The sequence below is a fragment of the Daphnia carinata genome, chromosome 1 (assembly GCF_022539665.2).
Source record: "Daphnia carinata strain CSIRO-1 chromosome 1, CSIRO_AGI_Dcar_HiC_V3, whole genome shotgun sequence".
NCBI classification, from domain to species: domain Eukaryota; kingdom Metazoa; phylum Arthropoda; class Branchiopoda; order Diplostraca; family Daphniidae; genus Daphnia; species Daphnia carinata.
Window position 1 is genome coordinate 14,071,099 of NC_081331.1, and position 25,939 is coordinate 14,097,037.

Below are 25,939 nucleotides of genomic sequence, written 5' to 3' on the forward strand. Positions count from 1 at the left end.
TTTAATTGCTGGTAATTCCCCAGGCCAATCGGACGTATAGTTACTGACAAACCATCTTCTGTTTCCTGGGAAACTTCACAATGTCCAATACAGGCAACTAATGTAGTTAGGCTGTTATCTTATTCCGTTGTATTGACAAAATTTTTCCAAAGGGTAACACAAAAACTCAACTAATTCACGATAGCCATGTGGCAGTTTTTCCACGAAATGTTAACTCTTCCGATTTTTTCATCTTTTGGTTGTCCTGTAAACATATTTTCGTAAAACTTTACATGAATCATTACTTACCTTCCCTATGACCATTATCGTATAGTCATTGAATGAAAGATGGGGGAATAATAGCATATGCGGGTAAAATTTTGGGCACATTCTACTTCTTCGCTTCTTCATACCTTAGGGAGACTGCGCGAAGCCACTTCGGATGAATCGAAAGCAGAGTACGAATTCACATAAAAACCCAGGGCGGCAATATCCAATGTCGAAGTCAAGGAGAATATCGTACGCATTCCATCACAAATAAATCACTCAATTCAACAGAATGTTATCCTTTCATTTAATGGCTATTTTATTCTTATCGTTCAATCTTTATTGGGCGACAGAATCATTAGCTTATAGAACCGGACTGAATGGAAATACGTTAACATTTGCATTGTTCCACGTAAGACAATCACATTAAAATTATATTTTATTTCATATAATATTGGGATGTTTTCTTAATTAATCTACAACATATTGTGGCATTGTTGCCTTTTCAACTAACTGAAAAAAGGCACCTCCCGGATATATAGTGACCTTCACACCTGATGGCAATTTCACATTTACCGGTAGTTATGCAATGGAAATGAACTGGTTTGCCAAAAGACTTAATTTTACGTACGTCTCACTTTGATAAACATCTGTGGCGATATACTGTAGATAACCAAGTCTTCCTTTACATAGTTATTACTAAAACACAATATAAAATCTTTTGTTCGCTATGTTTAGAAAATAATTGTGTGTTATGGCAATAGGCTTTCCTATCGACCACTTAACCATACGATCAGCGCGAAATACGGAAATCCAACCAATCATGCATTTCATCTCATACAAAATAAGGTTAGAAAACATAAACGAATTCCACGACGTTAACGAATATTTGTAAATGTTGAAATCCAGGAAGTGGATGGATTTGCAGTAGTTTTTATTGCCACTCCAGAGAGGAAGAAAATAATGGACTTTACTTCCTTTTTCGGTTGGTCTGATTCGTACGTTATGGTAGTGCCCCGTCCTGAAGAAGAGTCTCGACTCTTCGCTTTCATTTGGCCATTTGAACCAGCGGTATAAAATTTATTTTTTAGCGTTATTGTATTCACTGTAAGTACAAAATCCATATTACTCTACATTTATTCTTAATCGGCTATAATCAAGGTATGGCTTCTAATCGTAATCACTATGGTTATCATGGTGGTCGTGATGAGTCTGTTCTCCGGATCATACGTTTGGCTATTTGTAAACGATTTCCTGAATCCAATTGCTCAGAACAGAAGGGAAGAGAGGACGGCAGCTTTTTGGCAATGGCCTGGTATCTACTCCATGTATGTCATTAACATTATGACTAATCAAGGTAGACCGCTAATTGTTTTGCAGAAAATTCTGCAGTCACATTCTATTACTTAAACGATTTATCATAGGAACTAGCATTGCGGTTCGCCGCTTCTCCTTCCAAATCCTTGTTGGGACTTGGCTTTTGGTTGCCATGGTCTTAGTCAACAGTTATTCAAGCACAGTTGTTTCCTACTTGACAGTACCCAAAATGAAACCATCAATCCAGACTTTCGAAGATCTGGCGGCCAGTCCAGCTGTTGGCCTCATCCTGAAAGTAGACACAGATATCGGCCAAAAGATACTTGTAAGCCCAACTTTCCAACATCCGTGTTCCAATTGTGTGGCTTCGCACGCTCTCTTTTCATGTTGCGATAAACCATCACAGTTATCGAAAACATTCCTACTGTCGTAATTGTTGGATTCCTAGGAGGCTGAGTCAGGCGTTCTTAAAATTTTGGGAGATCAAGCTCGAAGAGAGCCGGATCGGTTATTTACTGACCCTGGGAAAATCAACGCGCGCCTTATAAAGGGACGCTACGCATACCCATATGTAAATGTATTCGTTATATAGCTAGTCATAAAGTGTTTAATCCTATCGCATTTTTTTAGTTGCAAGCCTTCGCTAAATTCTTCGTTGGTGATCGATTCAGAAAAGACGGCAAGTGTCATTTTCAAATGACTAAGCCTCTGTCTCTGACCGGATTTTGGTCTATGGCTTTCCAGAAAGGCAGCAAGTTGACATCCATTTTTAACGATGTGTACGCTCTTCCATAAGCATACTGTATTTTTTTCTTAAATAACACTTAATCTTTTGCTCTTTTGGTAGTTTGGTAGAAATATGGGAAACTGGACTTCCTCGTCGTTGGTCGAACGATGAGAATCCACGAGCACCACAATGTTTCGCCAAAGAAAAGCCACGGGCAAATTTAACCGGCCAAGTTCCCATTCGATTAATTGATCTGATGGGTGCTTTCTTGATTTTGGGAGTTGGCATTGGCCTGGCCACAATTGTCTTTCTTGTGGAGAAAATAATTTTCTTCAAAAATCGACGGATGGCTATGAATATTAAATAGAAGTTTCAACTATAAATGTAGAAGGCCCGTTTACTGGCATCGGTAAACGGTAATTGCTGTTTCACAGATATGTTTCGGAATATGTTACTCTGGACTTAATAAATGCACAGCCCATGCACTGTTGGAGGAATGGGACTATCAATGAAATTGATGCTATAAAAAAGAAGATTTTGTTTATGTTTAAAGCTCGACGCTGTTGAGGATATGCTGTCAACGCTGTCCTCATTCATAATGACTGAGGTCCTTTCTCAAAACAAGCAGGGACCTTTGACTGATCCGAGCGCAATCGTAAAGTAATAATAGAATTGCCCAAATGGTATATTATGTCGGGTATATACATTATAGATAAATGACGCCACTATTGTTTGGGCCACTGGGCCGTTTTGCTAAGTAACTCACTACATTAGCCTATATACTATTGACTATACGGAAACTGCGTACAACGCGCTGTAACACTTGACGTGTATAAGTAAATAAATGATGATGGTCGAATTAGTTGTAACGTAAAACCCAAGAAGCTCTTGGCTATTTGGTAGACTACCCGTCGCACAGATTCGCATATTTGATTCGCCTCTTAATTATTCGGTGAGCAATTATGGTGAGACGAGAGGTGGTAACTCGAAGAACTTTGCTAGGCAGCCGCAAGCAATTGAAAATGTACACACGTGGATATACAACTGTCACCTATCACAACATACACACAGGCAAACAATGTTGAACATGTAAGTACCAGAACTTCATCGATGGCAAATAAAAAAGTTTATCGTCCTATAAATTCAGTGAGATGGTCAAAGATTTACTAATAGCCGCTTAGTCGTCGTCAGCGTGAAACGTGGAAAGCTATCGTGTTCAACATTGTTGGTAAACTTTAAGGCTCGGTAGGAAAGCCCTCGTTTTACTTGAACGGCCCATACGCTTAGGGGCGATAGCATTTATCAGCTGTCCATAAAATCGAACGATATTTATTGTTATTCTATTAGAAAACTAATTTCAGCGTTAGGCGTTATGTGGGGCCGGTTGTTTATTTTGTTAATAACAGGGAATTCATGGGCGGCAGCGTCTAAACGTTATCCAGAATTGAACGGTGCTCATTTAACGTTTGCAGTTTTTCACGTGAGTTCACCAGCAATGGTTCTATAACGCTTTAAATGACGTTTTAAAAGAATGGCAATTAAAACGTTTGCCTTTTCTGAACAATTAAAGAATCCCCCCTACGACGTTCTAACGTTAAGACCTGACGGGAACTACTCCCACAAAGGCACCGGACCAACGTGGCAAAGGTGGCTTGCTAAAAAGCTGAACTTTACGTAAGTGTCGTTTTATTGATGAATTACGCCAATGAAAATCAATCCATAAAGTCTTAATAAGTTATCTTTATCCCGTCAGTTTCTCCTACCGCTACGTTGTTCTCAATCAAACGACTATCGAAAAATACGGGGCGTCAAATATCGAGTTCGGCCTTCGTCTAATAGCCGAGAAGGTAAGTATGCCAAAACCATGCTGCTTTTGGACTCAGTTGAATATTGACTTTTAGTAGCTACTCTCCCGGTGTTTTGCTAGTGAATCAAAACGACAAAGACTTAAAAACATTTTCTTTTCTTCAGGAAGTCGATGCATTCGTCAACGGACTGACTGCCACTCCAGAAAGGAAGAAAAAAGTCGATTTCTCGTACTTCATTTGGACGGAGCCGTACGCGATGGTGGTACCTAGACCAGGAGAAGAGCCTCGGCTCTTTGCATTTGTCCGGCCCTTTCAATCACTAGTGAGTCGATTACAGCACATTTCAATACACAGGGCATAAAAGGTGATTTATCGTTGTTAAACAAAAGATAATTCAATTTGTTGTTTTATTTTTCAAAGGTGTGGCTACTGATTTTGATAACGATGTTTGCCGTCGTGGGTTTCATGAGTTTCTTTTCAAAGTTTTCCCTGAAAATGGACAACAACGTTGCTGGACATCGACGAGAGTCGGGGCAAACACAAACCATGACATTGTCCTTTTATGCCGGTTCTTACTTTATCTATGTTTTGAACATCGTAACCAATCAAGGTACCATCCTCCCAGATCATTTCTAAGCCCTAAATCAAAGCATATAAACTCTAATTATTGGTGACATGTTTTCAACAGGAGGAAACGTGAATGCGACACGCCTTTCGTTCCGAATTCTTGTGGGTGTTTGGCTGCTCATCGCCACTGTATTGGTCAACAGTTATTCGGGCACCATAGTTTCGTACCTGACTGTACCAAAAATAAAACCTTCCATCAACACGTTCGAAGATTTAGCCATCAGCAAAGACGTTGAACTCATTATCAAGAAGGACGTTGTTATAGGCCAACAGATATTGGTAATTTAAAAAAAATGATTGAAATCATCTGATCCAAGAACTGAGTGGTTATAAATGTATTGCAGGAAGCAAAATCTGGCACTTTCAAGATTCTCGGTGACAGAACTCGAAATGATCCCGGACGTTTGCTGACAGATCAGACGGAAATTGACAAATTATTAGCAAAAGGAAGTTATGCTTATCCATGGGTAAGCTGTGCCACTGTCCCCGACAAACAAAACTTCTAATGTCATTAGTTCTATTGCAGATTGTATCGTTTTGCAAATTTTTCATTGCCGGCCAATTTCAAAAAGATGGAACCTGCCGCTTTGAGATGTCGGATCCAGTGCCTTTTCAAACGGCCTTTTTCTCCATCGTTCTCCAAAAGAACAGCAAGTTTGCACGAGCATTTAACGACGCGTATGTCTTTAACAGTCAATGATTTAACATAAAGATGATTCTCTTTATCCTGTTTAGCTTGATGTTGCTCTGGGAAAGCGGGCAAATTACCTTTTGGGTCACAAACGACATTCCACGAGCACCAAAATGCTTCGCTAAAATAAACCCACGCGCAAATTTAACTCGACAAGTTCCCATCCAATTGAAGGATCTGATGAGCGCATTTTTCATTTTTGCCATTGGTATGGGCCTGGCAATATTAGCTTTCGTCATGGAAAACGTGATTCACTTTAGAAATGGCCGCATGATGATGGTTGGTTAACTGCGAAATCTCACCAATATCAGGTGCATTTCGAGATGAGTCGATCGAGGCCTTATTTTTCTTGAACTTAAGAAGCCCTTTTCTTGTGGCATTCTTCAGACAACCTGATTACGATTAAAATATTACACTTTAACTTGTAACTGTTTACATAAGAGGCGAAAAATACACGCAGTCACCATAGCAACACATCAATCGCAAACTCCCAACAATGTCGCGCTAAATTCGTGATACTTTTGGGCTATTCCTTTTTTTCCGGATACACATCACGTTACCATGGCAACTTAATTCTTTACTCACGCAAGTCAGCAATCGTGATGAGTAACCCAGACGCAAAAATATTGAATCGTGTTTTTTGTTCCTATACAGATGATGTGTTTCACATGTAGATAGCAGTCCGAATAATTAAATGAAAAAATGTGAACAGTTTCCCATCACTGGCCTTAAAATATAAATTGCGTTCATCGTACCCCTTTTTCCCTAAAAATTCGTGAGAAGGAAAATGATAATCTGTGGTGGAAAATAGGGAAAGGCAAGTCCCACCCATATTATAACTAAAAATCTAGCAAAATATACTCTAAGATAATCGGCGTGAATTCCATTTTGCCAATTATTAACCTCTTAGCAGATAAACTTCTACGCTGGAATTATCTTTTAAAATTCTACATACCTGTTGTCTATGATTCCCAATAAAATAACAAGAACGAATTGTTTTTTTTTTAATGCATTGTATTTACATACCTGCAAATGTCAAACAAATCAGATCAAAGTGAAAACTCACATTTCTGTTACGTTAGACACAAAAATCGGTGGTAAAAATTCCGGTAAATTTTGGTTTTTCTTTTCAATGCGATGCTTCTTTGCCAGTGTCGGTGGTTGGGGTCTCAAAGGGATCTGCTACGTCACTTGGATTATGGTCCACCTGTTCGTTGGATGGTTCCTCATCCATTTCAGGATGTTTGTCACCTTCCTCTATAACAAGTTGGAATAATCCAGGACAGGCACATGCCTCTTCTTCCGCATCCGACCGCTTGTGCAACAGATAACTGTCAGAATATGCCCTCCTGTGATGTTCCTTATTCAATCCTTGAGATCCAGCGGCTCCATGCTCAGGCACTTCCTCGTTTTTCACCGAATCTTTTGAATCTCCCGCGTCATCGACTGATTCCTCTCCTTCCGACTTTTGTGTCTCCGGAGGCAAAATCGGGTCGACTACTGCCGGATGCTCAGGAACCTCCGGCTTTTCAGCCTTTGGCTCTTGCTCTGTTTCGTTCTTCTTCTCTTCCTCTGGGTTTGTTGGGTGAAAAATCGGGTCAATTACCGAGTGCCACACGCGGCTTATCAGACCAGGATTGGCAGGTGGCTCGACTTCGTCTTCCTTCGGTACGACTTTGTCAGTCTCTGCTTCCGTTGGTAAGACTTGGTCAGTCCCTGCTTCCGTTGGTAAGGCTTTGTCCGTCTCTTTTTCCGTTGGTAAGAATACGTCTGTATCTTCGTCCGTCGGTAAGACTTTGTCAGTCTCTTTTTCCGTCGGTAAGAATACGTCAGTCTCTTCTCCAATGGATAAGAACACGTCTCTCTCTACTTCCGTCGGCAAGGATACGTCTGTCTCATCAATCGAAAAGAATACGTCTCTCCCTGCTTCCGATGTAGAGCTGAGCGGAGTTTCACTGGGTGCTTCTTTTTCTTCCGGTTTCTCGTTGTTCTTCTTACTGGGCAAGATTGGTTGGAAAGGCTTGAAATGGCTGGGTGGTACCGGTCTGGCTTTGAACGGTTCCAGCTTCACATTTTCCGTTGGTTTCGTTCCAGTCCTTGAGGTCTTGGTTACGACTGGTTTTTCCGGTGTTACTTTCGTCGACGCATTCCAAGCTGGCCGAGATTGACCTTTCTCTTGTTTCTTCAACAAGGGCCGGATGTTTTTGTCTTCGGGAATGGCCGGAGTAATGGATGTGTTACGAAAACCTCGATATCTAAATCCAGTCATCACCGTGGCTGAGACATGCTGGCCGGAAGGAACTGAAATTACCGGACCGGTCTGGTTGAAAATGGAACTGGAGTTGGCCAAAGCTGGTGGAGCTGATGACCTACTACAGTCGACGACCGCTTTCACGTGGAGGAATTGCTTTTTTGTTCCAGAAAGTTTCTCCATTGAAGCATTCATTTTCGCTTTGAATTGAAAGTTTTGTAGTTCGAAATATGTATTTTGCAGTCGCTAGCTGATTTTCTTATCAAAGATTCGAGCGAGAGGGTACGCCTGGTGCGTCCATACCTTTTACGTATTTCTCGTTCTAAATTACCATTTCTCACAAAAACCGATTAAAATGAAGGAAATAATGAAATTTACTATTTTATTCATAAAGTTCAATCATAGTTAAACTAATAAAATGATTGGAAAGTATTTTTAGCCACAAAAACAATCAATCAGGTGTACCGTAGTCTATGGGACGTATGGGCTTGTCGTTATGCGGATGGGTCGTAATTATGCGGATTGGTCGTAATATACAGGTTATTATCACGATCCTGTACTAACACTGTGAGTGACTTGGAATTCGAAAAATATTGCTCCGTAATTAGCGTAAAATGAAATAACGGTTATTTATTGCTCAGTTTTCTAAAACAATATAGGATGACAACAACTTTAACAACAAACATAACATTTTCAAAAGATTTCAGATCATGAAATGGCATACTGGTTCCCCATGTTTGCAGGTCAACAGCCATTGGCTCTGTCAAGATCCACTGTTCTACAGCGGGATGGAAGTGGAATCTCTAATGCAGACGCCGATCGGTGGCAACCAACTTCCGTCTTCGCTCTCTTGAGCCTGCACTTCACAATGTTCTTCTTCCGGCTCGCAAATAACGTCCTATACGTTTCAATAATAAACAATAACTATGAAATTTCAATTCAAAACGAAAGGATCTCTTACCTCGCAAACGTTGATTGATGGCGGATTAGCTGACACGCAAGTGTAAGACGGACAACATTGGCCAGCAACAGTCACTGGCTTGCAAATGGCTGATCCGATCATGGGAGGTGGTGCACATGCTTCACTGCTGCACTTGACATCTGGTGAATCTAGAGTAGCTAAACATTTTCACGGAATATAACACGGTCTTCTTTATGGACTAAATTAAAAGGTAGACCCACCAATCGCAGAGTCTGCTAACATTGCGTTTTTCAAACAGACGCCGATGGGTGGCATCCAACTTCCATCTACACTTTCTTGGCTCTGAATTTCGCAATGTTCGTCATCCTTGCACTTGACATCCTGTTCCAGAAATATAAATCAGTTCCGTTACGTTACGAAGCAATTAAAAAAGACAATTGACATACGTCACAGACGTTGATGGACGGTGGGTTGGCCGACACGCAGCCATAATTTGGACAGCACTGGCCGGGAACAAACTGTGGCCAGCACACGGCTGAAGGGTTCGTAGGTGGGGCTGGGCAGGATTGCGTGATGCACGTCAGTTCCGGCGGAGTAGAGCAAATACATTCATCGCAAGGCGTTTCTGAATCCGACAAACGTTCACCAATTTTCAGGGTAAGATTGCCCAACTTGCAAACAGGCTCCGATGAAATATCAACGACATCTAATACATCGGAAATAAGACGATTCATTACAAAGATTTCGACATTTAAACAAATGCTAATTCAATTTACTTGTCGCAATGGGTTCGGTTTCTTCCTCATTAATGTCTATCCTAGCGCGAGCTCGGGCACGAGCACGAGCTCTAGCTTTGCCTGAAAATGAAAAAGATGAGATGAAATTGAAACGTTAATAATGTTCAGCTTTTACCTTCGAAAACAGGTGGGGCACAAGCTGCAAGGCATTCCTGTTGGCTGTCGAAATTGTTGGCGTTGCCCAGACAACCGCCGAACGTAAACGGTTTGCATTCCTTGTCGGCGCTGTCGTAGAAGAATTTCTGCGTAAAACCTCTGCACATGCCGACGTCAGCAGGTAAATTGCAGCGGGCCGATTTATCTATCAAACATTCCGCATAACTTGCATACCTTTATCACAGGTGAGTTTAATCAAGAAAAGCAATGTTTACCTTCAACAGCTGATTCGCCAGTTTTAGCTACGGGAGTTACGGCTTCGCCACAGATTTCACGACATTTTTCCAACGTTTCGAAACGATTTTCATTGCCCTGTGCATTCAAAACGTTAGTCTACAATATGAAAATAAAAAAGGTCTGATTAAATTCACCTCACAACCACCGTAGTTAAACGCCACGCACTTCTCCTTTGTCACATCGAAAAAGTAATTGGTTTCTAATCCACGACAAGGTCCCGTTTTCTTCGGCTGGATGCAAACATCGGGCCTTGTTGATGGAACAGCTTTGCTTCGTGATAAAGCGATGGGCAGAGTAGAAACACCTTGTTTGCCGGGCTCAGGTTGAACGCTGATGATTCTGGAAGAATCGGCTCCAAGATTCATGGGCAACGTAGTGACACCTTGATGCCCAGTTTGGGATTCGATGCGAATGATCCGCGTCCCAGATGGCTTGCAAGTCTCCAAACAAGTTTCACGCGTTTCGAAACGATTCCCATTTCCCTATAAAAGGAATGAATGTTAACATTTGATTCATAGAATGAAAGGCTCCATAATGAGGTCTTTACTCTGCATCCTCCGTAAATGAATGGAAGGCAATCGCCTCTTTCTGTGTCGTAATAAAAGGACGGTCTAGACATTTTACACGGTCCGATCATTTTGGGCAGAAGGCAATCTTCGGCTTTCACTTTCGGTTCAGCATCTCTCGCTCTGCCGAGATTCATCGGTAACGTGCTCACGCCCTGCTTACCAGCCTCGGCTTGAATTTGAATAATCCTCGTCTTGTTTTGGTTCACCTCTGCTGCGCTGACTGAAATCACAATGAGAATGAATTCCATCGTAAGGGTATTACTTAATCCTTTAAAAGAGTGCTTACGGCATTTGTAGCTGATTGGACAACACGCTCCGGACGCGTAAACTGGAACACAGCCGATGCGGTTCTCAATGACGCAATGGGCATCTCGGCATCCTGGACCGTCCAAACCTTATTTATGTTTGTAATGCAGAGTATAAACATTTGTGGAATGTCATTGCATTTCAGTTGTTGCCTTACCAGTGAATCCATCGACACAGGTGCACCATTTGCAAGGATGACCGGAAGGAATTGATTGGCCTTTGAGATATTCTTTCCCATTGAAGAGGCAAGTGTCTTCCTTCTGCACTTGTCCATCTGGCAGCTTCTCAGCTATAAGGAGGGAATGTTTAAATAAAAATCAAAATGTCATATTTTATGATATTTGACTTACGGCATTTATAAGACGGGCAACAAGCACCTGGTGGCGTAACGAGTACGCAACCTTCTTCTTGTGGTGGGAAAGGCACGTCGCAAAAAATCCTGCTGCATTTGATTGTGGCACCTCCCTGACTGCGAAATTATGTTTGGTTAACTGAATAGCATGCGACGTGAAAGTTTGATAGAAAAAGAAAGGAAAACTTACTGCTTATCACTGGCCACACAGGTGCAACCTGTTTTGCATGCATCATCGTCGTGGATTTGAGAAATCTCTTGACCTATGAGGTAGGAGACATCGCGGTAACGGCAAACTCCTTCAGCTGATTTCTCCTCGGCTGTTGGTCAACATTTGTTTTTTAAATTAAAAGTGGGTAGAATATTAAAAAACAAAAGGATGTGAGTCACTTACGACAGATAAATCTTGTTGGACAACACGCTTTCCCTCTGTATTCTGGTCGGCAGCCTCGGTCGATGAATCGCTTGTTTGAGACTGGACAGCCCACTTCTGCGCACTCAGGTGCTATAATTAAAAGAAAACAATCATCACTTTAAGTTAGGACCAAACACACAGCAATTCGTTGCGTCTTACTTGTACTGGGCTCATCACCACCGCAAACCTTGTAACACTCGTCAGCCGTTTTGAAGTTATTGTGATTTCCCTGGCAACCTCCGAAATAAAATAATTCACATCTATTCTTTTCCTTAACGAAAGCGTATCGTTTCCAAGTAGCAAAACATGGGCCCTTGACGACAGGTAAAGTGCAAATATCCCGCCGAGGTTGGAGGATTTCTTAAATTCAGAAAACCTTTCGTAAGTACATCACCTTTGCCAATTGTATGAAATGTCTTACTAGGTTTAGGACCGCAAGCTGCGTTGCAATCGCTCTCTGACGTGAACAGGTTGGCTGTCTTACCGCAACCACCGTACAAGTAGCTTTGGCACTTTCCTACGGTTGAATTAAAAGTCCACGATGGAATGGCAGCCAGACAAGCGAAGGGGCTCGGATGAACGGGAGGTAAACTGCATTTGCTATCTTGTTTCATCAGTTCTCTTGTCTCTATTGGCAACGTCACTAATAGGAGAATATTGACCTTATTATTCATTTCTTAGAATCCCCATGTAAAAGCGAAAAGACGTCCATGCAACAGCTGATCAATTAAGCAACCTATAGAATGCCGTGTATTTCTAAAAACAAGCAACGAGTTTTCATGCCAAAATTTCAATAAAAATAGAAGAGGATAGAGCTGAAGACTTGGGAATAAGAAGGGATGAGTGTATGGACGTTCATGCAACATTCCATTTAAGGTGGATACGATATTCGAGATATATTATTTCGATGTGCTTTCTCAACAGCAATCGTTTCTGGACGGATCATTCCGGTATTGAGGAAGGTACAATAACAACGGCAAACTCACCACTTCAGGCGTCAATGATTTCGATCTTTGCCAATTCTAAAAACAAAAGGACAAGAACAGACCCAAGCGGGAAAAAAAGCATGCTCATCAATTCGGTACAATATACACAGCGTGACGATAAAACAAATAAGCTTTTTTACATTTATGCCAACATGCATATTAACCAGCAAGTAATGAACTGAAAAGATTGGTTTTACCTGCGGGATCAGGGCCGCATGCTGTGTTGCATTCGTCCTGAGAATTGAAGAGGTTGGCCGTTTTGCCGCAACCTCCATACACGTAGCTTTGGCACTCGTTGGCCGTCGAGTTGAATGTCCACGAGCTGAAATTCAAAGAGAAATGAATATGCAATTCCAAAATGAAGGGGAATTATCTACAAAGATCTTACGGAATGAAAGCCAGGCAACTGAAGGGACTTGGGGTCACTGGAGGTAAACTGCATTTCTCTTGTCGTGTCAGTTCGGGAGTTTTGTCAGCAACTGCCATATAAATAATATAATGAGGTAATCAAAATTGGCCAGAGTATTTTCGTTAGCTGATGAATTGATAATGACCTGCATCGGAAGCAGGTGGATCGACAAGAGGGGCAACATCTGTGGGTGGTTTGACAGGTCCTTGCAAACCGTTGCATTTCAGGTCGCATTCATCTGCCGAGCTGAAATTGTTGTCGTTGCCACCGCAACCAGTGTACGTGAACGACGTGCATTCTCCAGTTTGCGTGTCAAAAAAGAAACTCGGTATAAATGCACGACAATTGCCTGTGGCTTTCTTTTGCATGCACGGAGAAGTCGGGTCACTTTCGCTGATTTTCTTCTCCAATCCTTCAAAGAATAAACGCATTTTTTGGTGTTGTTGTTGCAACAGCCTGCATTTCTTATGTATTCTTAATTTCAATTACCTTGTTTGTTGCATTTGGACAGACAAGCAAATTCATTCTTGAACAAATTTTCGGTGCCGAAGCATCCGCCGTATGTGAATTTCTCACAAGCTTCCGTCTTGGCGTTATAAGTCCAGCGGGGAATGATGCCACTGCAGGCTATCGGGCTCGGGTTGACGGGCGGTAACGAGCAAATGTCAACATCAGCCTTGACTTCTTCTGTACCGCCTTTAACACCAGGACCTGTTGGCATGCAGACAAGTCTAAATTATTCATCTACACACGCCCCATACGAATACGTCTTTTATCACGCGATGGCATAGCCATTTTGTTTTTATATGGCTCCAGAAAGATGCACGTAATTTAATACGCCTTATGGCCGATACAACCATTAAAACGTCGCTGACTGCCCTTTGGGCTATATACTCTGATGATACCCGGACAGAGTTTCCGGTTCTATCATGGCTAGTGTAATTCAAACCCTGTTACCCTTTCCTCACAAAATACAAAAAACTTGATAGAAATAATGAGCAAAGTCGAAGCAGATTACGTTCCTAACTCGTCAATAATCAACGACCAAAAATACGTCCAAAATCGACACGAAAACCGTAGAATACAAGAGCAAATAATCTATTTAACTTAAAAATAATTGGCAGTGGTTCACTTACGAGGAATGGCGAAGGCGGTGGCTGTCACGCAGAACAGGAAAACGATTTTCCCCAACATTTTCTGCTGAACTTTGGATCCTGAAGATCAACTTGTAACTGCTGCTACTAAATGCCTTTCAAAAAATTTGTACGAGTACTGCAGACGTATTCTTCTGTTGGCTAGTTGTGTTTGACTGAATAACAAAACCGAGTCCCGCCCGCTTTTATACTGCCGGCAGCTGAAATCAACCGCGTGCAGAACGCTGCAACAGCACGCTGCCATTCGCCTTGGAAATTTCCCAGCTTTAAAACAGTCAATAACAACAACAAACAGAAAGAGCCCACGAGGCAAAAACGAGAAGGAGGAGGTTCCACAAGGAGGCTAAATGAAATAGCGTGACACGCTTTTGATTGATGTGTGTATAAGCACTACGCAGAGTACAAACACGCGTTGTGCTAAAACAAAAATGCAGCACGTGTTGACGTCAAGCTTTTCTGATGGGTTTTTCTTTAGCTGTGCTAGCCATCACAAATCTTTCGTCATCCTTTTTTTGAATGTCATCTCGTGTTAAGCACTTGACGTATTCTTCACGTCATCGTCCATTTCCCATATCCAGAAATTGCGCAAATGGATCAATATGTACGACTGCGCAAATAAATTTACACAGCTAAGGTAAGCAATGACATCTACGTAATCATTTACATTGATTCGTGATTAAACAACACGCTGGAGTACAGGTCAGAAACGCAGTCACGTTATTTAATGGTATTAAATTTAGAAGAAGAAAAAAGGGAAAAGTCGGTGGGGACTAGTCATCGAAAAAGGAATTGACGATGAAAGTTTGTACGATGTCGAAATTCATTATTCACCAATCCATGCACACCACAAGTTAGCAGGCTATACACGGTTTGCGAGGAAAAACAAAACAAGAATTTCCACTTAACCTCTCGTTCAGTGTTTGACCAATCCCGGCATCGATGTAAGCAGAAAGTTTCTCTCCGGCTAACACGTCGTCATAGAATCAACGCTGCTTTCCTTTTCCTTCTGACATTAACACAATTTGATGAAAAAGCTAAACCGTCTAGTGTCGTACTTGATATTCCATCATTGAATTTGTGTGTGACGCAATCATATCGTAGACGTGGTATGAGCAATCAGGTTGAAGGACAACAAGAAATGCTTAACTTCGTTCAATGTCTTATAAGTGGGAAAACCCCAGAAGGACGGCGATGTTGAGGTGCCACTGTATCATTTCTTGATCCTTCTACTAAGCATGTATAACAGTAAATAATAGCTACGCTTGAAGAGTATCAAATACGTGCAATGGACACGTTCGGCTTTGTTTGTTTTCCGTGTCATTACGTCACAAAATGGTCGGGTTTTCTCGTCGTGACTCAATTTTCCTGGCTTTACGCTGTTGTTAGAAACTGGTTTAACGATCCGTTGTACACTATTTAAAACTCTTTTGTCAGTGAATTGGAAAGCGATTACCCTTGACCGCATTCGCAATACCGGCATTGTACTGTGTCTATATAACAAGAAACCTGTGTGACGCATGGAAGCGCAGTCCCGCTTCAAACATCCTTGTTACTGTCGGCTATGTTATATTTTTGTAATAATAGCGACGTGTTGGATTCTGGGAAAATCCCAACTCTTTGCCATTTTGTTTACAATAACACAGGAAGTAATGTTCTTGCGTCATTCAAAACACTCCCACCCATGTGCGTGCTGTGCCCATTAAACGCGTTACGCCTAATAGTTGTTGACAAATGACCAAACATGCAGGGCGATGCCTTTTATTTACATATTACACCAAATAAAAATAGGTAGGAGTTAAATGAAGAGCAATGTAAGAAGAATAATTAATCTTTGTTGTAGGAAAATGTTTGCCAAAGGCTAGGAGTTCTGCATTGTTGGGACAATCGATGGCTATGCTAATGGTATCGGTTATGGGTCTCGGTCCCTACATCTCATCTTTGTCCTAGTGTTTTAAATGGGAGTTCAGGCTGCTTGATTGTGTTTGATCAAGTCTTAGTGGTTCTCTTCCGAATCGAAATCCGAGCGAGAGCAAGCTAGTCTGCAGGCACGTTCTGATGCAAATCTGTTATCATTGCCATTACATCCCCCGTAGTTAAAAGGCGTGCATAGTCTAGTTGTAAAGTCGAAGAAGAAACTCGGAATGGACGCACGACAAGGTCCGACCACCTTTTGTTGCAAACACACGGTAGCAGTGATCACTGGGCCTGTATGAAGTAAAACACACGCACGTTCACGGATTAAATGATGGGTAGTACAAAAAATGAAACAATTTGTTTTACCTGTGGGTTCGGGACCACAGATCGCGTTGCATTGAGCCAACGTTTCAAATAGATTGGCCGTTCCTCCGCAACCTCCATACACAAAACTATCGCAGACTCCAGTGGCTGAATTAAATGTCCAGGATGGAATAAACGCAAAGCAACTAATGTTGGAAGGTTCAACCGGAGGCAAACTGCACCTTTGCTGCTTCGTTAGCTGCGCAACAGCGTTCGTTCCTCCAGTAGTTGTTTGGCCTGGTTCAATGTAGAACTAATATTGAAATTTTAACTGCAATGATTGACCACCTACCTTGAGGCATAGCTCCAACGGCCATCGCGCAGAAGAGAAGCACAAGTTTACCGCACTGCCTCAACATGGTGGTGTTTTAATGAAAATGTTTCGACTTAACCTGCTGAATCACATAAATGTTAATTAAATAAATGCTTGTGGTGGTTCAGTTTATGATCTACCTTCTGTTGCTTTGTTTCGACTGAGCAGAAAAACTTATCAACTTATAGAAGTATTTAGCGATACCGTCCTTGTTGCAAACAAGTTTTCAATCAGCACGGATAGACACATTCCCTTGGCCCTTTTCTGTTTCGTTGCTCTGTACACGTTCATAATTATGTCATGGACGCCTAAGGCAAAGGGTATCACTGCAAAATCACGAGGGTAAAATATCATTTGATTTTCAACCTAGATGATTAACTAACCACTCGCAATGCTTTCCACTTCCTGCGGAAGATCGTGCTTATGGCAAATCGGCTTACACGATCAATCGCAATCATTTTCTCTTTTTTTTCAAAAAAATGAAAATGAGGGAACAAAGAAAATTAATTTGGAGAATGTAACAACGCCAGGGACTTTTACGTAAATGATTGATAGACACGGAAAGGGTTTTATTGTCATGCATAATCTAATAACCCGAGGAGTTTGGTTTGCTACGTATAAACCAGTAGCGGAAACACTTTTACGTGCTTTGCAGGCTATTTAGTGAGCGCTTGCCTCAATGCCAGGTGTTAAGGTCACGTTATCACTTGCACCTCGGGTGTCCGTTGGGCGATGTTGCTCACCTTGTACCATTGCACAATATGCAAACTGTTTGATGGTCTACATTTAGAGGATAAGCGTTTTGTTTGTTTTCCGTATCAGTACGTCACGAAATGGTTGGGTTTGCACGTTATGATGTATTTTGTATTGGTAGAATTTGGTTTAACGATCTGTTGTACACTATTTTAAAACTCTTCTTTGTAAAAAGCGATTACCCTTCACCGTATTCACAACATGCCATTGTGCTGTGTCTGTATAACAATAAATGTGTATAACGCATGGAAGTGCAGCTCCGCTTCAAACATCCTTGTTTCTGTCGGCTGTGTTGTACTTTTATTGTAATAGCCACGTGTTGGATTCAGGGGAAATCCCAACCGTTTGCCATTTTGTTACAACACAGAAAGTGACGTTCTTATATCATTCACTAAACACTACCGAAATCGGCGGAAGAGCAAAGTTGTATGCAGTCCAATTCTGATTCAAATCTGTTTTCACTGCCACCACAACCACCGTAGCTAAACGGCATGCATTGTTTACGTCGTGTGTCGTAGTAGAAACTCGGAATGGCCGCAAAACAAGATCCGGCGTTCATTTGTTGCAAACACACAGAAGGAGAGACAATTGGGACTGTGCAAAATAAGCACACGTTATTCCAATTCCAACATTTCATATCCCAGTTGTTGGATTAAATGGTGGGCAGTACAATCAAATGAAGCAATTTGTCTTACCTGGTTTGTTGTCACCACAGATGGAGTTACATTCAGCCAACGATTGATACAAATTGGTAGTTCCTCCGCAACCTCCATACCGAAAACGTACACATATTCCCTTGGCTGAATCAAATGTCCAGGATGGAATATCCTTGTAGCATTCCTTGTTGGAAGGTTCAACCGGCGGTAAGCTGCACGTGTCTTCCCTCGTTTGCCGCACGTGAACGTACGTTTCTCCAGCAGTTGATTGATCTGTTCCAGTATAGAGCTAATATCTAGATTTTAAATGTAATGATTGACCACCTACCGAAAGGCATAGCTCCAACGGCCATCACGCAGAAGAGAAGCACAAGTTTACCGGTCTGACTCAACATGATCGTGTTTAATGAATATTGAGAATGTTTCAAATTAACCTGTTGAAACACATAAGTGTTAATTAAATAAACAATAAATGCTTGTGATTGTTGAGTTTTTTATCTACCTTCTGTTGCTTTGTGTCGGCTGAACAGAAAAGCTCATCCACTTATAGGGATACTTAGCGGCACCGCCCTTGTTGCAAACAAGTTCTCAATCAGCGAGGATAAACACATTCCCTTGGCAATTTTCTGTTTTTTTGCATTGTATACGTGCATAATTATGCCACGGATGCCTAGCAACGAGTATCATTGTGTAATCCCAACGAGGGTAAATATCATTTGATTTTCAACCTAAATGATTAACTAATCGCTCGCTATGCTTTCCATGTTCTGCGGCAGATCATGCTTGTGGCAAATCGGTTTACACCGTCAATGGCAATGATTTTGGTTTTCTTTAAAATAATGGAAATTTTTGAACAAGGAAAATTAATTTCGAGAATGTAATAACGCCAGGGACTTTTAGGTAAAAAGCATTGATAGACACGGAAGGGGTTTTATTGTCATGCATAATCTAATCACGCGGGCAGTCTGGTTTGCCACATAAAAACCAATAGCGGAAATACTTTTACCTTAGCGCTGTCTCCGTGCCAGGCGTTAAGGTACCAGCTGAACCTCGGGAGTTCGTTGGGCGGGGTTGCTCACCTTGTACCATTCCACAATATGCAAACTGCTTGATGATCTACATTTAGGGAAGTAAGTGCTCTCTTTTGTGTGATTCAAGGTGAGCAACAGTCAGTCTGCATATATAATTCAATTTCTCATTCAAAATACAAAGGATGTGTGAGGGAAAAAAGGGTTTGGTTTGGTTAGTACAATTGGTACAATTTTACTGATCATTTTAACTTTTCAGCTAGCCATTGGCATCTCCAGTACAAATGGGAACGCGGAATGACTAGCTGAAACTTTCCACTGCTGTTTGAATAAAACGAACAAACAAACATACTGAATATCGAGATACAACGTCAACCCAAAGGAACTAAACTTGTGAAACGGGTAAGGTTGAAATGAATTGCTGCATGATAGTTTTACTTATACGTCTCTTGCGATTCGGCAGAAAGCTGATCTGAAACTTCTAAATCGTTCGAGCCCGGGCATGCCAGTTTACATGCATGTTCCGTAACGAATCGATTGTCATTGCCTTTACATCCGCCGTAAATGAACCGCGTGCATTTCTCTGTCGTGGCGTCATAAAAGAACATTGGGAAGGCTCCCCGACAATGCCCAACGACTTTCGGTTGTAAACACAAAGGCAAATTGCTCGTTTGAACTGATTCATAAATAGAAGATCCATCAGTCAATGGTAAAAGACACACAATTGTACTATCTTTTTACCTATGGGTTCAGGACCACAAGCTGTGTCGCATTCGTCCAGCGAGTTGAACAGGTTAGCCGTTCGACCGCAGCCTTCGTACACGTAACTCTGGCATTGGCCAACAGTCGAATTGAAAGTCCAAGACGGAACGAAAGCCAAACAACTTGCAGTACCCGGTTGAACAGGAGGTAAGTTACATTTCTCTCGCTTCGTCAGCTGAACGGCTTTCTCTGCCAACGTTAAAAAGAGAAAATTCAAAATAAATGTCCCCATCAGCCATCAAATATTGGGATTGTCAATATACCTGGAGCGGTAGCGATGGTACTGTTGGCTAACTGTGGTAGCGTGAGTGGTGCTTGCTCCAGCCGATTGCATTTGAAATCACACTGATGGTACGTTCGGAAGTTGTTGGCATTGCCACCGCAACCCGAATACACGAAAGACGTGCATTTCCCAGTTTGTGTATCGAAAAAAAAGCTCAAAATCGAGGCGAGACAATTGCCAACAGCTTTCGGTTGCAAACACGGAGCTGACTGGTCGCTTTCGCTGATTAATTTCTGCAATCCTGCACGATTTCCCGATGCAAGGCAAAGAACGTGTTGTTCTTTATCCAAATTGCGATTAAAGTTAAAAAACTGTGACAAGCGTCGTACCTCGTCTGTTGCATCTAGACAGACAAGCGAATTCATTTCGGAACAAATTGCCAGTGCTCCAGCAGCCCTCCCAGAAGAATTTCTTACAAACGCCCGTTATGTTGTCGTAATACCATCGCGGAATAAATCCACTGCAACGTCGTTGATATAGCGAATGGCTGATGGGAGGCAGCACACAAACATCGATGTTGTTCTTAACAATGTCGTTGGCATGGCCATCAACGTGATTAACAGCGTCGCCGTTATTGCCAAAAAAATTCTCTTCTGATGACTCGGATGGCCCTACAGCACGTACGTAATGAGTTAGAGGGACATGTTTAATGCTTTTGTTTACTTACGTGGCTTGGCCGAAACAGCTGAAATGATGCAGAAAAAGAAAATCCATTTAACTGATGTCTGCCACATAATCTCAAAATGGTAGCCCAGAGATTAGAGTTGTATAAGGAAGAACACTCTAAAACTAAATATACTAATCGCTGTTTTGTTTTACTAGCTGTTGATGGTTCCACTCGACTGGGCCACCGACCACTTTCTGAAGTTCTTGCTACTCAAAATACCGTTGTTTGAATATAAAAACTCGTTTCTTCCTCACGGCGGCGGAGTGGTCCATTTTCTCTTCTTCTCTAACCACCATGGAAATGTTCAAATGTCGTTATAAAGCAAGAAAAATTCAAACAAGTTTTACACAAAAAAAAAAGTAGTTAACTGGAGTTGTTTGTTACAATTAGCCCAGTCAATCATCTCAATGGACTCCACAGAGCTGTCTCTGAGCGTAACCTACCGACGCTTTCAAGTGAATCGAAAAACAAATGAACCACGATTCGCCGCTTGGTTAGGTAAGAAAAGAAAACGTGTTTGTTCACTTAGTGACTCTTCCTTTACCTTGGGAAATCCAAGGTAAGGGTGAAAGCCGACGAGATGACACACGTGCAAACGGAAAATCCGTACTCTTCCCCCTCTCGAAAGATTTGAGAAAAAAGAAAATTTGAGAGGAAGGATTACTTTACGACCCATCATTAACAGAAATGACGTAATGGCCAAAAAGCTTTGCTTACCTGTTCTGTATGCGATGTGACGTGTAGGAATAACAATCAACTTCAAGAGTGCCTTACGATAACTGCCTTTTATCTAAAAGATATTACAATGGAGGTAGGAATTCAATTTATTATGGGTACCAATTCAAAATATATTATTGACAATATTGAGCCCGACGAACACATCATCTTTTGTAGCCTACCTGTGGTTTCCGGGGACATACGCAAGGTGACTTGAATCTTGTGAAATTCAGACAGGTCTTGCAGACCAGTTTCTTCTCAAGCAGTGCATCATAAAACTATGTGTTCTATTTCATTATCTACATTCACTGAAAAAAAAAGAAACCATCAGATCGTTATATCAAAATTGAAGTTCCGACTACATCTGACATTGATAACACAAGGTTACCTTGACAACTTTTCCTTAAGGCATTCATCGTTATGGATTCCGGATGCGTTCTGCATTATTGGCAGTTGTGCGACATTATTTGAATAGCTTTGTTTGACAGATGTCAACTATGGCCGCTACATGTTCCATATCGCGTACTGAGAAGAAGGGCCAGTTCCGATGTTGTTGCATAGCTGCAGCTCTTGGATAACGAGAGACGGTTGACGTACGCAACTCACAACTCCACGCCGGTGAATCTTATCATGTCAAAGTGAAGACATTTTCCATTTCTTCGCTGACCACTGTACGTCATTTCGATTGAACATTTCGACAACGAACTTGAAATAGATTCCAGCAAATCTTCGCTTCGTTTTGGACAGGGACTGCTCTACGAAAAACTATAAAAGCCAGGTGAACCAATAACAGACCATCAGATGTTAGATAACATTAGTTGAACATAGGTTGTCTGATTCGTGTGGATTGTGAACATACATTTTCGTTGCTGACCTCGTACGAATATCCAGGATGTTGCTATTAGTCATCCTAATGATTTTATTATGGGCCGGAATGTGCGAGTTATCTGGCCCAACCTACGGATTTAATGGCGATCGTTTAACATTTGTCCTCTTTCACGTAAGTTAAACGACAGTCACTGCTACGTATTATATAATAAAATTTTTTTTATTGTGTGGCCTTTGCGGAAACGTTGAAAGAATCCGCCGTACTCGACGGTGATTTTTCGTCCCGATGGAAACTACTCGTACACCGGAACTGGCCCATTATGGCAAACGTGGATGACTAAGAAACTCAATTTTACGTGAGTTGTTTTTATAGCTGATTTAATGGCATCCAAATCAATTAGAGATAGTGCCCCAGTCGTCAACCATTAAAGCTAATGTTCCCTGTGTTCAACGGAAACATTAACAGCATTAAGTACATGATGCTTAATCAAAGCACCATCCAGCAAAGCGGAATGTCCGATTTCGATTTGGCTATTCATCTTGTGTCTAGTAAAGTAAGGTAGCCTCTTATTTAAATTGAAAATGTATAAACCGGTTTAATTGTACCTGTATCACGTGAGCAGAAAGTGGACGTCTATTCCAACGGTGTAGTTGCCACTCCGGAACGAAAACAAATAGTGGATTTGACTTATTTTATTTGGACGGAACCCTATTCGATGGTCGTCCCTCAACCAGAAGAAGAATCGCGAATTTTTGCTTTCATTTATCCCTATCAACCAACGGTAAAATTCCTCTTTCTTATATTGTTGATTTTAATGTTAAAAACCAGTTAGCTGATGGATTAAACCGCGTTCAATTGTGGTTGGTACAGGTATGGCTACTGATTGTCATTGCCATGATCGCGATGGTGCTCTTCATGACTTTAATTTCAGTCCTATACGTGAAAATTACTGACAATGGCACACCTGTTTTATCAGAACATCGAAAAACTGCGTTTGAGTACGCAAACGACTACACGATGCACATTTTCAGCTTGATAACCAATCAAGGTAAGCATTAGCTCATTCTTGTTTTCCTGTTGTTTGATGGTTTCATTTATTTATTACAAAATTAGGAGCTTATATTGCTGTCACCCGTTTCATGTCTCTTCGGGTTCTTATGGGAGTGTGGGTGTTGATGGCCACTGTTTTGGTGAACGTTTACTCGAGCACTGTCATCTCGTACCTGACAGTTCCCCGAACAAAACCGCCTATCAATACATTCGAAGATTTGGCCGCCAGCCCAGATGTTGGCATTCTTCTGCGTACTGAAGCTCTGATTACGCAGTACGTCTTGGTAATTAACAGCGCATTGTGAAATCATGCAACAACTTCCCTAATATTTGATTGTCTGATGCTTTGAAATTTCCCGTTTGAAAATAAATTAAAATGAAACGAACTGACAGACAGCCAAAACAGGGGCTCTGAAGACAATAGGCGATCATGCCCGTCGTCATCCGGACAGTTTATGGACGGACCAAGAGAAATTGAGTCGTCGTTTAGCAACTGGACATTATGCCTATCCTTGGGTAACTTTCTTTGGTGTTGGGATATTGCTATTAATGATGCGCTAAACCTTGATCGTTCAACAGGTTCAAACATTTTGCGAATTCTTTATCGTCAACCAATTCAAAAAGGATAGCGCTTGTCGTTTTCGAATGACCGATCCTTTACCCTTTCAGTCTGCCTTCTTCTCGATAGCGCTGCAGAAGAACAGCAAGTACACTCCAGCATTCAACAAAGCGTACGTTTCAACATCTTTCTTTCATTTTTGATGCATTAAACATGGCTTTTGTCTATGGTACACGTGTCATTTGTTCATAGTTTGATGGAGCTATGGGAAAGCGGGCTGTTTCCTTACTGGATGCGTAACGCCTTACCGCGGGCTCCGAAGTGCTTCGCTAGAACTAAACCACGAACGATATCGACTCAAAAAATGCCCATTCGTTTAGATGATTTACTCGGAGTTTTTTTTATTTTCGGTATTGGTTTGGGATTGGCAATATTGTCCATTTTTATCGAGAAAATTGTTTCCTGCGGAATCCGTCGGATGGCAGCGGCTGGCGAATGCTGAGCGGTCACGTTTTCAAACTTCTTTTCATAAGCTATACGCCTATATCTTTGTGGTTATAATGTCCTTATCCGTCGAATTGCGTCCGTTAGTTAATACGTAAATACCCAATGTATTGAGCAAATGCAAATATTAAAAGCATGTGAACCAAGCTTTACGGCAAAGAGTTCATAATCCTTCGCATAGCCAAACACAGGTAAGAAGCTGGTAGCACAAAAAAAAAAAGCAAAAACCATAGTTGCAAAGTAGTCAACAGATGGCCACGCACCACTTTTCTCTTTTGAAATGAAAAAAAAAGCAGGTAAATAAAAAAACAAGAAAGTTTTTATCCTCAGTCCCATCTTGCTTTCTACGAAACGGCGTCACAGGCTTCGCTACGTAACCAAGTGGAACTGTAAACACACTCACGTTTTGGTAAAGGTGTATGTACTCGAGGACGAGTGGTAGGTATTTAAAGCCCTCATTGAATTAGCGAAGGGTAGAATTAGTTGAACAAATGACACGCGTGTCTGAAAGTAGTGCAATAATAAAGCTGGAAACGTGAAATTAAATCATCAGAATGCTTTCATTTTAAGTACTGTACAATATATATGTTGTTGTGACATTTAGCGACGGCTTTCATCGTTTATCGTGTAGAAACGAGATTTAATTAAGCGTGAAGTTAAATACAAATTGTACGTTAGAATTCTTGTCGTAGAGTTAATCAAATCGTTGGTCGGACGTGATTCTCACATTATTTTCCCATTCTTGCCATTTCCGTACCTTCACGGACTCTTAAGCTGTTTCCATACTCAGCAATAGTGCATTTAAGGTAACCATCGAAGCGACCATCGAAGATAACCATCGAAGTATAAACTCTGCATTTCCGGAATCTCCAGTCGTTTCTCAATGACTGTGAGATTTTTATCTCATAAATCCGAAACTAGCAAGGTGAAACGTGTTTCGCTTTCAACACCTGCCTTCACCAGAGTCCTACGGGAAATTCCCGTTTTTGGGGTCACTCAGGGCCACGATCTATTCTTACAGCACACTATTTAAAGCGCCCTTTGCAAACGTCTCACGAGATCTGCATCGTCTAAGTGAATGGCACCTGACACACGAATACTGTCGATCACGTTTTAATCAAATTCTTCCTAGTCCCTCATAACCAGGTACAATAAAAAGAACTAAACATTAAGTGACACAACGAAAAGAGTTCTGTTAGAGCAATCGCTTTAATGAAACCAGGAAACAGGTTTATAATATCAAAATTATTTGCTTGTCATGTTACTGTCAGAAAAACACGAACTGAGTTACCTCCTTAAAATTAATTATGCATCGCCGCACATGAATGCGTGTCGGCAGGTCCTCACTATATTCAAACGCATACGTTAAATGAAATCGTGATTGTATGGAGTTCGCATTGCTGTGTTAAAGACCAAAAGCCCCGTGTGCCACCTGTCCTGTAAATAATCAAGTAGACAAACTGAAACTGCTGGAACTTACGTTGATGTAGCCGTAACGTTATGCCTTCCCGTGTTCATCATTCAAATCGAAATGGTGGACCTTCACCTATAAAACTCACGGAATAATTGCC

At 41.4% G+C, this 25,939-nt stretch overlaps 5 protein-coding genes and 1 pseudogene across 6 annotated transcripts; 3 read left to right on the plus strand and 3 right to left on the minus strand.

Annotated features, from left to right (window-relative positions):
* Nucleotides 1-835: 835 nt before the first annotated feature.
* On the plus strand, nucleotides 836-2,778 carry LOC130691085 (glutamate receptor 1-like). The gene is made up of 8 exons (XM_057513989.2): nucleotides 836-873; nucleotides 1,011-1,095; nucleotides 1,156-1,317; nucleotides 1,408-1,603; nucleotides 1,671-1,888; nucleotides 2,012-2,134; nucleotides 2,194-2,342; nucleotides 2,411-2,778. The coding sequence occupies exons 1-8, from the start codon at nucleotides 836-838 to the stop codon at nucleotides 2,655-2,657; spliced, it is 1,218 nt and encodes a 405-aa protein (XP_057369972.1). The 3' UTR covers nucleotides 2,658-2,778.
* Nucleotides 2,779-3,821: 1,043 nt separating this feature from the next.
* LOC130691086 (glutamate receptor ionotropic, delta-1-like) lies at nucleotides 3,822-5,748 on the plus strand. The gene is made up of 8 exons (XM_057513990.2): nucleotides 3,822-3,964; nucleotides 4,044-4,137; nucleotides 4,262-4,420; nucleotides 4,519-4,708; nucleotides 4,787-5,004; nucleotides 5,070-5,192; nucleotides 5,252-5,403; nucleotides 5,461-5,748. Exons 1-8 carry the CDS (start codon nucleotides 3,822-3,824, stop codon nucleotides 5,702-5,704), a joined length of 1,323 nt encoding a protein of 440 aa, XP_057369973.1. The 3' UTR covers nucleotides 5,705-5,748.
* Nucleotides 5,749-8,277: 2,529 nt separating this feature from the next.
* Nucleotides 8,278-14,132, minus strand: LOC130690935 (papilin-like; annotated as a pseudogene).
* Nucleotides 14,133-15,712: 1,580 nt separating this feature from the next.
* LOC130690944 (BPTI/Kunitz domain-containing protein-like) lies at nucleotides 15,713-16,645 on the minus strand. The gene is made up of 3 exons (XM_057513824.1): nucleotides 16,540-16,645; nucleotides 16,251-16,484; nucleotides 15,713-16,175 (listed from the first exon to the last, which is right to left on the minus strand). Exons 1-3 carry the CDS (start codon nucleotides 16,604-16,606, stop codon nucleotides 15,964-15,966), a joined length of 513 nt encoding a protein of 170 aa, XP_057369807.1. The 5' UTR covers nucleotides 16,607-16,645; the 3' UTR covers nucleotides 15,713-15,963.
* Nucleotides 16,646-17,397: 752 nt separating this feature from the next.
* On the minus strand, nucleotides 17,398-20,870 carry LOC130690941 (papilin-like). The gene is made up of 9 exons (XM_059495193.1): nucleotides 20,710-20,870; nucleotides 20,372-20,653; nucleotides 20,023-20,283; nucleotides 19,739-19,948; nucleotides 19,436-19,673; nucleotides 19,010-19,085; nucleotides 18,298-18,403; nucleotides 18,009-18,242; nucleotides 17,398-17,907 (listed from the first exon to the last, which is right to left on the minus strand). The coding sequence occupies exons 1-9, from the start codon at nucleotides 20,774-20,776 to the stop codon at nucleotides 17,705-17,707; spliced, it is 1,677 nt and encodes a 558-aa protein (XP_059351176.1). The 5' UTR covers nucleotides 20,777-20,870; the 3' UTR covers nucleotides 17,398-17,704.
* A 179-nt stretch (nucleotides 20,871-21,049) lies between these two features.
* LOC130690938 (glutamate receptor ionotropic, delta-1-like) lies at nucleotides 21,050-24,477 on the plus strand. 2 transcript variants are annotated; one of them, XM_057513811.2, is made up of 11 exons: nucleotides 21,050-21,520; nucleotides 21,604-22,204; nucleotides 22,318-22,426; nucleotides 22,507-22,610; nucleotides 22,721-22,808; nucleotides 22,878-23,036; nucleotides 23,126-23,303; nucleotides 23,369-23,589; nucleotides 23,699-23,821; nucleotides 23,885-24,036; nucleotides 24,117-24,477. In XM_057513811.2, the coding sequence occupies exons 3-11, from the start codon at nucleotides 22,319-22,321 to the stop codon at nucleotides 24,364-24,366; spliced, it is 1,383 nt and encodes a 460-aa protein (XP_057369794.1). In that variant the 5' UTR covers nucleotides 21,050-21,520; nucleotides 21,604-22,204; nucleotide 22,318; the 3' UTR covers nucleotides 24,367-24,477. The 2 variants fall into 2 exon arrangements, with proteins under 2 accessions (XP_057369794.1, XP_059350920.1); XM_059494937.1 differs by having other exon boundaries at nucleotides 21,604-21,809; nucleotides 21,915-22,426.
* The last annotated feature ends 1,462 nt before the right edge of the window (nucleotides 24,478-25,939 follow it).

What these genes read in the sequence shown, in the direction of transcription:
- LOC130691085 (XM_057513989.2), top strand. Translation starts at nt 836, where the DNA reads ATGGAAATGAACTGGTTTGCCAAAAGACTTAATTTTAC. An exon ending in TTTGGCCATTTGAACCAGCG is followed by an intron (nt 1,318 to 1,407) that starts GTATAAAATTTA and finishes GCTATAATCAAG; the next exon opens with GTATGGCTTCTAATCGTAAT. An exon ending in ATATCGGCCAAAAGATACTT is followed by an intron (nt 1,889 to 2,011) that starts GTAAGCCCAACT and finishes TTGGATTCCTAG; the next exon opens with GAGGCTGAGTCAGGCGTTCT.
- LOC130691086 (XM_057513990.2), top strand. Translation starts at nt 3,822, where the DNA reads ATGGCAATTAAAACGTTTGCCTTTTCTGAACAATTAAAGAATCCCCCC. An exon ending in TCCGGCCCTTTCAATCACTA is followed by an intron (nt 4,421 to 4,518) that starts GTGAGTCGATTA and finishes TATTTTTCAAAG; the next exon opens with GTGTGGCTACTGATTTTGAT. An exon ending in GAACATCGTAACCAATCAAG is followed by an intron (nt 4,709 to 4,786) that starts GTACCATCCTCC and finishes TGTTTTCAACAG; the next exon opens with GAGGAAACGTGAATGCGACA.
- LOC130690944 (XM_057513824.1), bottom strand. Translation starts at nt 16,606, where the DNA reads ATGTTGAGGCAGTGCGGTAAACTTGTGCTTCTCTTCTGCGCGATGGCC. An exon ending in CGTTGGAGCTATGCCTCAAG is followed by an intron (nt 16,485 to 16,539) that starts GTAGGTGGTCAA and finishes ACATTGAACCAG; the next exon opens with GCCAAACAACTACTGGAGGA. An exon ending in CTGTGGTCCCGAACCCACAG is followed by an intron (nt 16,176 to 16,250) that starts GTAAAACAAATT and finishes TACTTCATACAG; the next exon opens with GCCCAGTGATCACTGCTACC.
- LOC130690941 (XM_059495193.1), bottom strand. Translation starts at nt 20,776, where the DNA reads ATGTGGCAGACATCAGTTAAATGGATTTTCTTTTTCTGCATCATTTCA. An exon ending in AGCTGTTTCGGCCAAGCCAC is followed by an intron (nt 20,654 to 20,709) that starts GTAAGTAAACAA and finishes TACGTGCTGTAG; the next exon opens with GGCCATCCGAGTCATCAGAA. An exon ending in GTCTAGATGCAACAGACGAG is followed by an intron (nt 20,284 to 20,371) that starts GTACGACGCTTG and finishes GAAATCGTGCAG; the next exon opens with GATTGCAGAAATTAATCAGC.
- LOC130690938 (XM_057513811.2), top strand. Translation starts at nt 22,319, where the DNA reads ATGTTGCTATTAGTCATCCTAATGATTTTATTATGGGCCGGAATGTGC. An exon ending in TTCATCTTGTGTCTAGTAAA is followed by an intron (nt 22,809 to 22,877) that starts GTAAGGTAGCCT and finishes TCACGTGAGCAG; the next exon opens with AAAGTGGACGTCTATTCCAA. An exon ending in GACATTATGCCTATCCTTGG is followed by an intron (nt 23,822 to 23,884) that starts GTAACTTTCTTT and finishes ATCGTTCAACAG; the next exon opens with GTTCAAACATTTTGCGAATT.